The sequence below is a fragment of the Haliotis cracherodii genome, unplaced genomic scaffold, assembly GCF_022045235.1.
Source record: "Haliotis cracherodii isolate W230 unplaced genomic scaffold, xgHalCrac1.p SCAF_5, whole genome shotgun sequence".
Taxonomy (NCBI): domain Eukaryota; kingdom Metazoa; phylum Mollusca; class Gastropoda; order Lepetellida; family Haliotidae; genus Haliotis; species Haliotis cracherodii.
In genome coordinates, this window is record NW_027266308.1 from 19,895,689 (window position 1) to 19,909,929 (window position 14,241).

Sequence of the window (14,241 nt, forward strand, 5' to 3'; positions counted from 1 at the left end):
TGCGCTTTGTGAGGTGCTGTATCTCGATTTTTCACGATACGTTTTTATCAAAGACGTATATACGTACGTCTTTGTTTTTGTACATAAACTTTTATCACAGATACGTTTTATATGTGTTTAAACTCTTTCAACACTGTAGGCACTGAGTCCTCAGGCACCGGCCATAGGCCGGTTAACCGGCCAAGCCTTAGTCACGTCAAAATAGTATATATTTTTATGGACCTACCTGTCATACCATTCATTTATTAAATCTATCACATCTTACAATGTCTGAAATACAAATTCTATTTCAATTTATCATTTTTTTTATCGATAGATTAAAAAGTTATTCACCATTTCCCGCAATGTTATTGAAAGTATAATTCTCGGACGCACACTTCGACAACGGGTGCACATCGAACATGTCAAAGAGCAAAACAAAGACGTTTCAAGCAAATCTTTAAATATATTATACAAAGTGATAAATAAAATCAACAAAAAAATATCTAAAAGTGGTCAAACTTACAGTTAAGTTATTATTTCCATCTTTTCGTGCGATCGCGTGTAATGTTAGTCAAATGGCATCTCGGCTTTCGGCGTCTCAAATTCTCAACTCGGACACGATGTTCAATGCCAAAATATATGCATGAAAAATCTTTGTCACAGCTTGTAACCTAGTATGATACATCCACAAAGCTCCATATTTTTTATGCAGATCGCGATTTCCTGCTTAAAACGTTCAGAATAACACGATTTAACCAAAATATTTCGTAAAAATCTGAAATTCATCGTACACAAGGATTTGTAATTTGATTGCCTGCCTCAGGTCACGTGCTCAAATTTGACCAATCATGAACCTTGTAGCAGATTTCGGCAAGAAAGCGTCATTAGGAACCATTTTTTATCCAATGAAACTTTATGTTATACCTACAAAAAGACTCCAGGCAATGTTACGAGCGTGTAGATGAAACAACAAGCTTTCTAGAGATGTGTCATATGTCAGTCTTCGACGAACGTGTTATTCATACGAAGCTTAAGAAAACGGAGGTATTTCTTCATGTTACTTAGCGGACAGCCGCTGTTATCTGGAAATGGGTGAAATCAGATACTATTCATAATTCTTTTAAAAATAATTTTCCAATTACGTAAATGAAAATAAAAAAAAAAATAAGTAGATCTAGATCTTTTGAAATCTTATATTTGCCCCATATCGTCAAATTTTCGCTTCCTTGGTCCTTAATCTGGACGTTATGAATGTGTTAGCTTACATTTTGTATATTTATAACGAACTTAATTAAGTTGTCAATGCATTATTTAAATAATGTTTTAAACATAACTTTCATATTTATAAACACCAAGATTAGACCTTTCAAATGGTGTATAACATGGCTGTTGCTACAATTGTTTTTAATTGTTTTTTTTGCCTTTATACATGAAAATGGCAAATCATTAGTTACAGGACACTGGTACATTTAGTATTTACTCCTTTTCTTCTCTTGTCACTATGTGTATCGTAGCGTATCGAGATACGTATCGAATCGTGACGTAAGTATCGAGATACCAGACTGGTTATCAATTTCTATTGGACAATAACACGATAAGACCAAATTGGGTCATTTACGTTTATCATAGAAACTGCATTTGGGTATTCAGTTGAAATGCAGGTATACAATGTGTAGCGTTTGTGTTAATCAGGTCTATTCCCTTTGAAGCGGGTCTGAGTGTGAAGTCAGTTCATCATTGACTTAGATAGTTTATGGATAGTATATATATATATATATAAGGTTTTTTTTGTGGTTACGTTTTGATAAAATTAAATGTCAGTCATTTTGAGATCTATTCAATTTTAATTTTGACACCAGGGAAGTGACCTTCTAGACTATCCTAGGTACAGGTTTGATGGGCACAGTGTAGGTTCCCAACTCAAACCATAGTGATTGTGATCAAAACAGTGTCAGTCCATTGTGGAAAGCACATTCTTTCACTTTTAGACTTTTTTGTTTCAGTGCACTAAAAATATCTGCATCAGTGCAGGGAGGCCCAAAACAATACATTAAGCTTATTATGCACACAATTCTATTGGTCAGATTGGTTAAGATAGTCACTGGTATTTTAACAAAATGTTAAACTTTTGCTGGTCTTGTTATTGTAGTTATTTAACTTGTATTTGTGCACACTGTGATTATATCAGAGGTATAACAATAATATGGCCTCTCAAAACATAACAATTTGTTAAACTGTGTGTGAAAACATGTTGTGTACAGTTGCTAAGATTGGAAAGTAACTTGTTCTGTGTAACATTGTTCACTTATTAAGGTAGGACTATGGAGAGCCCTGTGTTTTTGTATTACATTGTATTAATGCTCAATCAAACAACATTTAGACCCAATATAAGCATTAATATTCATGGAATCGTAAACACAGCTGGATACATAAGCAAATATACAATGAATATATAGTAACAGTAGTAAAGCATCGTCAAACATGCAAATATGGAAGGTGCAAGATCCAATTTCCAAGTTTGTGTGTTGCTTTCATTTGAGTTATAATTGATATGGGACATTTTTAAATGTTGCATGTATATTATTCTCCCATGTGTGAAAATATAGGCATTTAACGATAGGAGAATACCAAGGGCTGTGTTCATGGTGTAGGGACAAATCTGAGGACTGAATACACACAGTGCTTGTTGTGTTGCAGGGGACTTGGGAAGCAGGGCTACCAGTGTCAAGGTAGGTGCTCTCTACATCTTCCTTACTACATGTTGTAGCAAGAGGCAATGGTGGGCCTGTCATCTAAGGCACTTTAATTCACTGTGCAGATTTGCATCCCATAGTGGTGAATTGATCTGCTGGTTTTGTGTTCGAATTCCAGAATTACCCTGACTGACCATTGATTTGTCAGCCGCATACTCATTGCCAACGGCTTTCACCAAGTTACAAGTGTCTCTGACCTGTGTAACCTAGGGCTGTCTGCCAACATTAGGCTGACCTGTGTTGATATAGCTGAAATATTATGAACAGTGACAGTGAAAACCACTCACTCACACATCATTTCACAATTTACGTTACTGTAACCTGCTGCCCATAGCCCATGGATCAAAGAAAGGTGTCGCCAATTGGAAGTACAGGTGTTAGGATTTACATTTTAAAGTATGATGACATTGATGATAATGGTCAGGAAATTTATTTTTGCTGTTTGCCAAAATAACAATTAAGATTTGTTTTTCTATATACTGAGTAATAACCTGTTTTGATAGTTGTAGTTCAGGGATAGATATTACTTTATGAAGTTGATGTATTAGAGGATTGGTGAAGTATGGAGTAGACATCACTCAGTATGTAGTCTGTGCATCACAATCCTCAATGAATGAGGAAGTTTCAGTGTGTCCCCACTTGTGTTTCAGTTTGTACTTGTGTTGTTCATAAACGCTGTCACGAGATTGTGGTCACCAAGTGTCCGGGCTGCACCAAGGAAGGTGATGAGGTAAGTGAGGACAGCATCACACTTCACACTTTACTCACCTATTTATTCATGTGCAGCTGTGGGGTCTCAGTATATACACCTGGAAAAACTTTAAGCTCCACCTGTCTTTATTTTCACTTATCTCGATCTTACATGTATTGTTTGGAACCACCATTGGGCTAGAATGGTTCTATGTTCAAGTTTGCATGTGGCACTCATTAACATGTTCAGGTCTGCACTTTTGGAATTAGGATTTCTTTTGATCCATCTTCGAAAACTCACTGAATCCAATTTCACCGTGAGAAGAGCTATTATTTAGAAAGTTTGTCCCTTCCTTTTCACTGAGATTGATGATAATAAACATTTCAAGTTTGTGAGTCTTCAGGTTATCATGTCATTCATTCTGTACTCTAAGTGTGTCCCCATGCTCATATACATTAATGTGGTTCAGGCTGTACACTAAGTGTGTCCCCATGCTCATATACATTAATGTGGTTCAGGCTGTACACTAAGTGTGTCCCCATGCTCATGTACATTGATGTGGTTCAGGCTGTACACTAAGTGTGTCCCCATGCTCATATACATTAATGTGGTTCAGGCTGTACACTAAGTGTGTCCCCATGCTCATATACATCAATGTGGTTCAGGCTGTACACTAAGTGTGTCCCCATGCTCATATACATCAATGTGGTTCAGGCTGTACACTAAGTGTGTCCCCATGCTCATATACATTAATGTGGTTCAGGCTGTACACTAAGTGTGTCCCCATGCTCATATACATTAATGTGGTTCAGGCTGTACACTAAGTGTGTCCCCATGCTCATATACATCAATGTGGTTCAGGCTGTACACTAAGTGTGTCCCCATGCTCATATACATTAATGTGGTTCAGGCTGTACACTAAGTGTGTCCCCATGCTCATATACATCAATGTGGTTCAGGCTGTACACTAAGTGTGTCCCCATGCTCATGTACATTGATGTGGTTCAGGCTGTACACTAAGTGTGTCCCCATGCTCATATACATTAATGTCGTTCAGGCTGTACACTAAGTGTGTCCCCATGCTCATATACATCAATGTGGTTCAGGCTGTACACTAAGTGTGTCCCCATGCTCATATACATTGATGTGGTTCAAGCTGTACACTAAGTGTGTCCCCATGCTCATGTACATTGATGTGGTTCAGGCTGTACACTAAGTGTGTCCCCATGCTCATATACATTGATGTGGTTCAGGCTGTACTCTAATGCGTATTTACCCAGTTCACCAGTGTCAAATTAATTTTATTACTCAGCCATTAGAGATATTCCTGTTTCATAAACATACATCTGTCTTAAACATTGTATAATAACATCACTTACAGACTGAACTGTTTTTGGTCATCAGACAATCATTGGAATGGAGGTGTCAGTAGCGCATTGCAACTGTGTGCAAGAGTCACTCAATCTCTGTTCCCAGATGGATAATCTACTCCCAACGTGGACACTACTAATTTTCACTAAATTCCATGTGGTGCATACACGTAATATGTACTTTGGTATTATTGACATAGTTTTTTCAGTTACCTGTGATGTATTGCAGGACTAGGAACAAATATGTTTGAAATAGAGAGAGTATAGGGACTGTCGTGTCGCAGTATTGCAAGCATGGTGACATGGCAAGTTTCAGAGCATCACTAACAAACAAAACATGTTGGAGCATCATCACTCTATTCATAGTCTACTTACCTCATTCTGCAAAGGAGAGGAGTTCACCAATGACCAAATGGCAGTTGTTAGAAATGCACATAGGGCAAATGGTGCTCACCAGGTTTTCAGGTGTATATTAGGATGACGAGAAAGTCCTCCTTGATTTAGTAACGTCACTTGTCCATTACCTCCAGCTGTTGAATCTGCCAGTGAAGAAGTGTTTTGTGTATTATTGCCCCTCTAATGGTCTCGCAACTTATAATTGATTCTTGATTGTTTTATCAATATGTCTGCCATGAATTTGGCTATTTTGTTGCGTTGTCAGTGACACTAGGCCAACTGCTGACAATTCTCTGCTCCCAAACCACCTGGTGAATTGTTTCTCCATCACTGTTTCAGGCCACGGGCACAAGGTTCAATATCAACGTTCCTCATCGGTTTTGTGTCCATAGTTACAAGCGTCCCACATTCTGTGACCACTGCGGGTCACTTCTCTATGGGATCATAAAGCAAGGCTTGCAATGTGACGGTCAGTACAAACCGATTTGTAACCCTTGTTTTACATCTATGCTTACCATGATTTTTGTAAGAATCAAAACAAAATATCATGAACTTGTATTTGTGATAGAACAAATGTTTTATGTAAATGCCTACCTCAAGCTTTGTTGTATTGTTTATGTTGAAGTTTTTGGGTAAATACAATGATTACCTAACACTTAAAAAAAAGTATCCAGGATTATTATGGTATGTAAATTTGTAATTGACCCTCAGTCGATTAAGACCGGTGCGTGCGTGCGTGCGTGCGTGCATGCTATATAAAAGTACATTATGGTTAAGGAAAGTAATTTAAGACACCTATCTGTAAGTACCACAAATCCATTTGTCTTCAAAGATATCGCTGAATACAAGAAAATAAGAGAAATATCAATCTCCTTTAAATCAGATCCTAGTTCCCGCTACCGCTAAACAAAGATCTGAGGACATCTCATAAGGGTTCATGTCAGAACGACCTTTCATCCGACCAATCAGAGCGTCGCTTACCAGATCATGAAAGTGACAGTCGGAATACGATTTCTAATCAAGCAAACTCGAAAACTTTAACACGGGATATTCCGAACGATAGTTACAGGCCATCCAGAATCTATTAGCCATTCCAGAATGTTCTTTTGTACAGGTTTCAAATTTTTTTAATCGAGAATTTGTCAAAATATGTTTCGAAGCGTAGTCACCAGTTTGAAATTAGTGCTGAAAAGGACGAGAAAGCTGCCTTCAGTTTGGCTAATGTCAACTTCTTGTCAGTCATTCCATTGGTCGGTCAAAGTTCGCGCAAGGTCGGTCTGACGTGATCCGTAAATGGGTGTTCTCTGATCTTTGTTTAGCATTGGCGAAACAACAATAAAAATAACAGCTATGTTTATGTACATAATAATAATGACATGTCAGTTGTTGTTTGAGAAGGGAATATGTTACTTTTACATTCTGATATTTTGACGATGATTCACTATCCCACAATGCCACTCACAAATCACTTACCACTGACAAATCACATGCACGTGGGTTTCAAGCACCTGTTTTCACCTGTCGTCAAGGTGTCATAGGTCATGGACATTCATCTTGATCTACTAACACCTGGTTATGCTTTTCAATTGTGTGTGTACTTTAAGATATGATTTTAATTATATTGGGAAAATATGGGATCGTCACATTATACACAAGAAAAAACTATGTGATTTCTACATGAAGTAGGTGGAGAGAATAATGGTTGATGTACATTCTTTGTTGTAGCATGCAAAATGAACATCCACAAACGTTGTCAAAAGAATGTGGCCAATAACTGTGGTATTAATGACCGGATGCGGGACATGGCCCAGATTCTGCATGACCTGGGAATCTCAGGAGACAAACTCAGTGGCAAGCCCAAGAAGGTTTGTGTGTTGCCATTGTATCATATCACAGCTGGAAACTGACCAGTGAATGGTCAGATTTGTCCTCTTGCACATTCATTCATGAAGGCAGAAAGACAGGTGTAGTTTCTCTGTGACCTCTTTTCTGTCAGTGGTATTATGAAAATTAATGTCTTTGCTGTTAACTTTACTATATTTTGCACTATTTTGTTTCCCAACATGGTTTTCAATCCATGAAATAACTTACTGTATAAAGGGAGGTAACAAATGTTTAAGGGTTAAATGGGAAACAGAGTTACCTCCCTTTTATTGTCAAATACATTCTATTAATGTTCCTTTGTCAAATATCTTTTAAATTGAAAGCTATCAATTTTAGACAAATTTCTTCAAGCTGCTATTGTTAACATTTATTCTTCATGAATATACACCCCATTGTTGAAACTGGGAATATATTCACTTTAAGACCATGTGTTTAATATTTGGAAATTTTGTGTTTTGTAAGAAAACACTTGATGTTTTCAATATCAGTGTTACTTTTGTTTTTGAGTTTGGACAATAATATTCACTTGACATGTAACAAATTTTTCCATGTTCAAACGCAGAAAAAGAAGTCTTTTTTTAAAATCTTTTCTACCTTTTGGTAACAGAGAAGTCAATCCTATATAAGTTTATAGTTTATGCATGATTGCTGTTAACTGCAGATTTTATTATTCAGTAGTTACTTACAAACTTGGAGATACACACAGTGATTCATGAGAATTACATCTTTATTGAAAATGAAGTGCACAGTTTCGCAAGGTGCTCTAGGATGGACACCAGTGTGAAGATGCCGAGTTTGAAACACTAGTGTTCATACTTAAAACAGTGGCATATTCTCAGAAAACACTAGTGTTCATACTTAAAACAGTGGCATATTCTCAGAAAACGCTAGTGTTCATACTTAAAACTGGCATATTCTCAGAAAACACTAGTGTTCATACTTAAAACAGCGGCATATTCTCAGAAAACGCTAGTGTTCATACTTAAAACTGGCATATTCTCAGAAAACACTAGTGTTCATACTTAAAAAAGTGGCATATTCTCAGAAAACACTAGTGTTCATACTTTAAACAGCGGCATATTCTCAGAAAACACTAGTGTTCATACTTAGAACTGGCATATTCTCAGAAAACACTAGTGTTCATACTTAAAAAAGTGGCATTTTCTCAGAAAACACTAGTGTTTGTGTTAGAAACACATACAAAACATGTGCCAAACTGTTGACGTGCAATGATGTTTTACAGTGTTGTGCTTTTCAGCCCTCATTTAGTGAGTCTCCCAACAAGAGTGCTGCAACAGTTCACGAAAGATCTTACTCATCACCAATACCTGCCATGCCAGATGCATGTAAGTAAACATCACAACAGCATTCAAAAACATGGTGGACACACATTTGGAAAGTTGTGTAGAACACCTTCTGGTACATGAATTGTTATGTTTGAGTTTCCCCATGTTTGAGGATTTGTTTCCATGAAGAAGCTGACGGTTGAAGTGAATGTGCCTGTTGCAGATGAGGATGTGCTAATGGAAGCAGGTCGTCATACATTTATGGGGGACACGTTGATGGTGTCATCCACTAATGACCACCAGAGAGCCAGGAGTCCATCACAAGAGCGTGGGGCACGCATGCGTTACCATCTCACAGACTTCAACTTTATCAAAGTTCTTGGGAAAGGAAGTTTTGGGAAGGTAGGATCATGTGTATAATACAATCATATTTACCATGGTAAACAAAGTTCATATTCCTTTTACTGCTAAATTGATATCTTACTGTCACACTTTATGTAGATCACATTAGGTGGCCAATTGTTACTCAAATCACCGCAAAACACAAATGAAAACATCATTGTTCTTACTTGCGGGTTGAAGATTTCACTGCATATAACTTCTATGTTATTTATTACGTACCAGGTGAGTAGCAACACTTTAAATGTTCTACAGCTAGTTATAAGTCATCTGTGATACATTGCTGGTTATTATATTGTCCTTCGTCAACAATCTTTATTAATATTGTATAACTTGTTCAAGTAATATTATGGCTGAAATATTGCTGACATGATTTAAATCACTCACTCACTACTGGTAGTTTGAAAAACTGGGTTGTCACAGAATTGTCATCATTACTCTGAAACCAGATGATGGTGTTGAGCAGGTGATGCTGGTCCAGTGATGTTAACACACGTTGTGTTGAGCAGGTGATGCTGGTCCAGTGATGTTAACCCACGTTGTGTTGAGCAGGTGATGCTGGTCCAGTGATGTTAACATACGTTGTGTTGAGCAGGTGATGCTGGTCCAGTGATGTTAACACACGTTGTGTTGAGCAGGTGATGCTGGTCCAGTGATGTTAACACACGTTGTGTTGAGCAGGTGATGCTGGTCCAGTAATGTTAACCCATGTTGTGTTGAGCAGGTGATGCTGGTCCAGTGATGTTAACCCATGTTGTGTTGAGCAGGTGATGCTGGTCCAGTGATGTTAACCCATGTTGTGTTGAGCAGGTGATGCTGGTCCAGTGATGTTAACACACGTTGTGTTGAGCAGGTGATGCTGGTCCAGTAATGTTAACCCATGTTGTGTTGAGCAGGTGATGCTGGTCCAGTGATGTTAACCCATGTTGTGTTGAGCAGGTGATGCTGGTCCAGTGATGTTAACACACGTTGTGTTGAGCAGGTGATGCTGGTCCAGTGATGTTAACCCATGTTGTGTTGAGCAGGTGATGCTGGTCCAGTGATGTTAACACACGTTGTGTTGAGCAGGTGATGCTGGTCCAGTGATGTTAACACACGTTGTGTTGAGCAGGTGATGCTGGTCCAGTAGTGTTAACCCATGTTGTGTTGAGCAGGTGATGCTGGTCCAGTGATGCTAACCCATGTTGTGTTGAGCAGGTGATGGTGGTCCAGTGATGTTAACCCATGTTGTGTTGAGCAGGTGATGCTGGTCCAGTGATGTTAACCCATGTTGTGTTGAGCAGGTGATGATGGTCCAGTAATGTTAACACACGTTGTGTTGAGCAGGTGATGCTGGTCCAGTAATGTTAACCCATGTTGTGTTGAGCAGGTGATGATGGTCCAGTAATGTTAACACACGTTGTGTTGAGCAGGTGATGGTGGTCCAGTAATGTTAACCCATGTTGTGTTGAGTTGGTGATGTTTGTCCATTGATGTTAACCCATGTTGTTGTTTTCATGCAGGTGATGCTGGCTGAGTGCAAGGGTACAGATGAGGTGTTTGCTGTGAAAGTGTTAAAGAAAGATGTGATATTACAAGACGATGATGTGGAGTGTACAATGACAGAGAAGAGGATACTGGCTCTGTCGGCTAAGCACCCCTTCCTCACTGCACTACACTCCTCTTTCCAGACAAAGGTATGTGCTCCATGCTGACACATTCAACTGATGCTTATGTTATTGTCATATATAGCCTTACAAGGATAATTGGCTACGGCTATCATGTAGTGACACAACTGTTTTGATGGAATCAAATCCTTCCTGCTAGTTAATAGCTGTGTTCAAATGCTAAGCATCACATCTGTTGAATGTTGTGGAGGTGATGCTGCTGACACACCCTGTCAGCAGCAGACTGGAACTGTTGCATTCTGTGAGCTTCATGCAAGGTGAGCACCAGGTGTTCATCTACTCTAAGGCAATATATGTCTGATCAAGGCGAGTCTGGATGTAATAGCATGTTATTTTTAAACTAGACAGTGGCTAATGAGCCAATGACAGGTTATCACCCCACTGGATACTCGTTGTTTTAGCCTTGATATGGCTTGTGTTTTGCAGGAGCGCTTGTTCTTCGTGATGGAATATGTCAATGGAGGCGATCTCATGTTCCAAATACAGAGAGCTCGCAAGTTTGACGAGCCACGGGCACGCTTTTATGCTGCTGAGGTGACACTAGCGCTCATGTTCTTACACAAAAATGGAATTATCTATAGGTAAGTCTAGTTGCAAGTGTTGAATACCAAGGGTAATAGACGGACAGTAAACTTACAAAAGTTCTATCAAACATGGGGGACCTATTCCTCCCATGTAATCCCAGGTGGGAGACAAACATGGGGAACCTATTCTTGCCAAGGAATCCCTGGTGGGAGACAAACATGGGGGTTTATTCTTCCCATGGAATCCCTGGTGGGAGACAAACATGGGGGACCTATTCTTGCCATGGAATTCCTGGTGGGAGACAAACATGGGGAACCCATTCTTGCCATGGAATCCCTGGTGGGAGACAAACATTGGGAACTTATTCTTGCCATGGAATCCCTGGTGGGAGACAAACATTGGGAACCTATTCTTGCCATGGAATCCCTGGTAGGAGACAAACATGGGGAACCTATTCTTGCCATGGAATCCCAGGTGGGAGACAAACATTGGGAACTTATTCTTGCCATGGAATCCCTGGTGGGAGACAAACATTGGGAACCTATTCTTGCCATGGAATCCCTGGTAGGAGACAAACATGGGGAACCTATTCTTGCCATGGAATCCCAGGTGGGAGACAAACATGGGGAACCTATTCTTGCCATGGAATCCCTGGTGGGAGACAAACATGGGGAACCATGAAATCCCAGGTGGGAGACAAACATGGGGGGCCATGGAATCCCTGGTGGGAGACAAACATGGGGAACCTATTCTTGCCATGGAATCCCTGGTGGGAGACAAACATGGGGACCATGGAATCCCTGGTGGGAGACAAAACATGGGGGACCTATTCTTCCCATGGAATTCCTGGTGGGAGACAAACATGGGGAACCTATTCTTGCCATGGAATTCCTGGTGGGAGACAAACATGGGGAACCTATTCTGCCATGGAATCCCAGATGGGAGACAAACATGGGGGACCATGGAATCCCAGGTGGGAGACAAACATTGGGAACCCATTCTTGCCATGGAATCCCTGGTGGGAGACAAACATGGGGGGCCATGGAATCCCAGGTGGGAGACAAACATGGGGGACCTATTCTTGCCATGGAATCCCGGGTGGAAGACAAACATCGGGGACCTATTCTTGCCATGGAATTCCTGGTGGGAGACAAACATGGGGGACCATGGAATCCCAGGTGGGAGACAAACATGGGGGCCATGGAATCCCTGGTGGGAGACAAACATGGGGAACCTATTCTTGCCATGGAATCCCTGATGGGAGACAAACAGGGGACCATGGAATCCCTGGTGGGAGACAAAACATGGGGGACCTATTCTTGCCATGGAATTCCTGGTGGGAGACAAACATGGGGAACCTATTCTTGCCATGGAATCCCGGGTGGAAGACAAACATAGGGGACCTATTCTTGCCATGGAATTCCTGGTGGGAGACAAACATGGGGACATGGAATCCCAGGTGGGAGACAAACATGGGGGACCATGGAATCCCTGTTGGGAGACAAACATGGGGGACCATGGAATCCCTGGTGGGAGACAAACATGGGGAACATATTCTTGCCATGGAATCCCTGGTGGGAGACAAACATAGGGAACCTATTCTTGCCATGGAATCCCTGGTGGGAGACAAACTTAGGGGACCTATTCTGCCATGGAATCCCAGGTGGGAAACAAACATGGGGGACCTATTCTGCCATGGAATCCCAGGTGGGAGACAAACATGGGGGACCTGCTCCGCCATGGAATCCCTGGTGGAAGACAAACATGGAGGATCATAGAATCCCTGGTGGGAGACAAACATGGGGGACCTATTCTTGCCATGGAATCCCTGGTGGAAGACAAACTTAGGGGACCTATTCTGCCATGGAATCCCAGGTGGGAGACAAACATGGGGAACCTATTCTGCCATGGAATCCCAGGTGGAAGACAAACATGGGGAACCTATTCTTGCCATGGAATCCCAGGTGAGAGACAAACATGGGGGACCATGGAATCCCTGGTGGGAGACAAACATGGGGGACCTATTCTGCCATGGAATTCCTGGTGGGAGTCAAACATGGGGAACCTATTCTTGCCATGGAATCCCTGGAGGAAGACAAACATTTGGAACCTATTCTTGCCATGGAATCCCTGGTGGGAGACAAACATGGAGGATCATGGAATCCCTGGTGGGAGACAAACATGGGGGACCTATTCTTGCCATAGAATTCCTGGTGGGAGACAAACATGGGGAACCATGGAATCCCAGGTGGGAGACAAACATAGGGGACTATGGAATCCCTGGTAGGAGACAAACATGGGGAATCTATTCTTGCCATGGAATCCCTGGTGGGAGACAAACATAGGGGACCATGGAATCCCTGGTAGGAGACAAACATGGGGAACCTATTCTTGCCATAGAATTCCTGGTGGGAGACAAACATAGGGGACCATGGAATCCCTGGTAGGAGACAAACATGGGGAACCTATTCTTGCCATGGAATCCCTGGTAGGAGACAAACATGGGGAACCTATTCTTCCCATGGAATCCCTGGTGGGAGACAAACATGGAGAACATTTCTTGCCATGGAATCCTAGGTGGGAGACAAACATAGGGGACCATGGAATCCTTGGTGGGAGACAAACATGGAGAACCTTTTCTTGCCATATAATTCCTGGTGGGAGACAAACATGGGGAACCTATTCTTGCCATGGAATCCCTGGTGGGAGACAAACATGGGGAACCTATTCTTGCCATGGAATCCCTGGTGGGAGACAAATATGGGGAACCTATTCTTGCCATGGAATTCCTGGTGGGAGACAAACATGCAATATTAGAAATATATCTATGCTGTACAAATAATTTCAGAAAATTTGTTAGATACCCAGGTACTGTGATATGTAATTGTCAATTGTAATTGATGGGTCCTGCATCTATGTTAAATGCAATTGCAATGAGCAATCTCCCTTGTGACCAAGGTATGCATTCCATAAGCAGCTGAAATCAGAATAATGCTGTTACTATATATATTTACATACTTAAATATGTTTGATTGAAAATGGCAAAAAGGAATTAAAATATTGAAATATAACCCAGTAAAATATATTTTTTAACTTATCCTGCATTACTCCTTCAAGACGAACTGTGTGAGATCAACTGCTGAAGAAAAGTTGTTCCAACCAGTAGAGGCAGCACCCTCGCACAGTCGGCACATGACCTACCATTTGGAACTTCCACGGCCCCGTGGTTTTTCACACGGATCACTGACCTGTGGCCACTCACTTACGGCTGAGGAATGTCAACTTCGA

At 40.9% G+C, this 14,241-nt stretch overlaps 1 protein-coding gene across 1 annotated transcript in view; it reads left to right on the forward strand.

Moving 5' to 3' along the window:
- Positions 1–14,241, forward strand: part of LOC139444134 (calcium-independent protein kinase C-like) — a 47,246-nt gene that overhangs the window by 20,373 nt on the left and 12,632 nt on the right. Inside the window, exons 5-12 of the mRNA XM_071225037.1 lie at positions 2,680–2,711; positions 3,386–3,465; positions 5,532–5,661; positions 6,918–7,057; positions 8,335–8,422; positions 8,586–8,764; positions 10,264–10,437; positions 10,855–11,009. Coding sequence (XP_071081138.1) covers positions 2,680–2,711; positions 3,386–3,465; positions 5,532–5,661; positions 6,918–7,057; positions 8,335–8,422; positions 8,586–8,764; positions 10,264–10,437; positions 10,855–11,009 — 978 coding nt within the window. The remainder of the gene's footprint in view (positions 1–2,679; positions 2,712–3,385; positions 3,466–5,531; positions 5,662–6,917; positions 7,058–8,334; positions 8,423–8,585; positions 8,765–10,263; positions 10,438–10,854; positions 11,010–14,241) is intronic.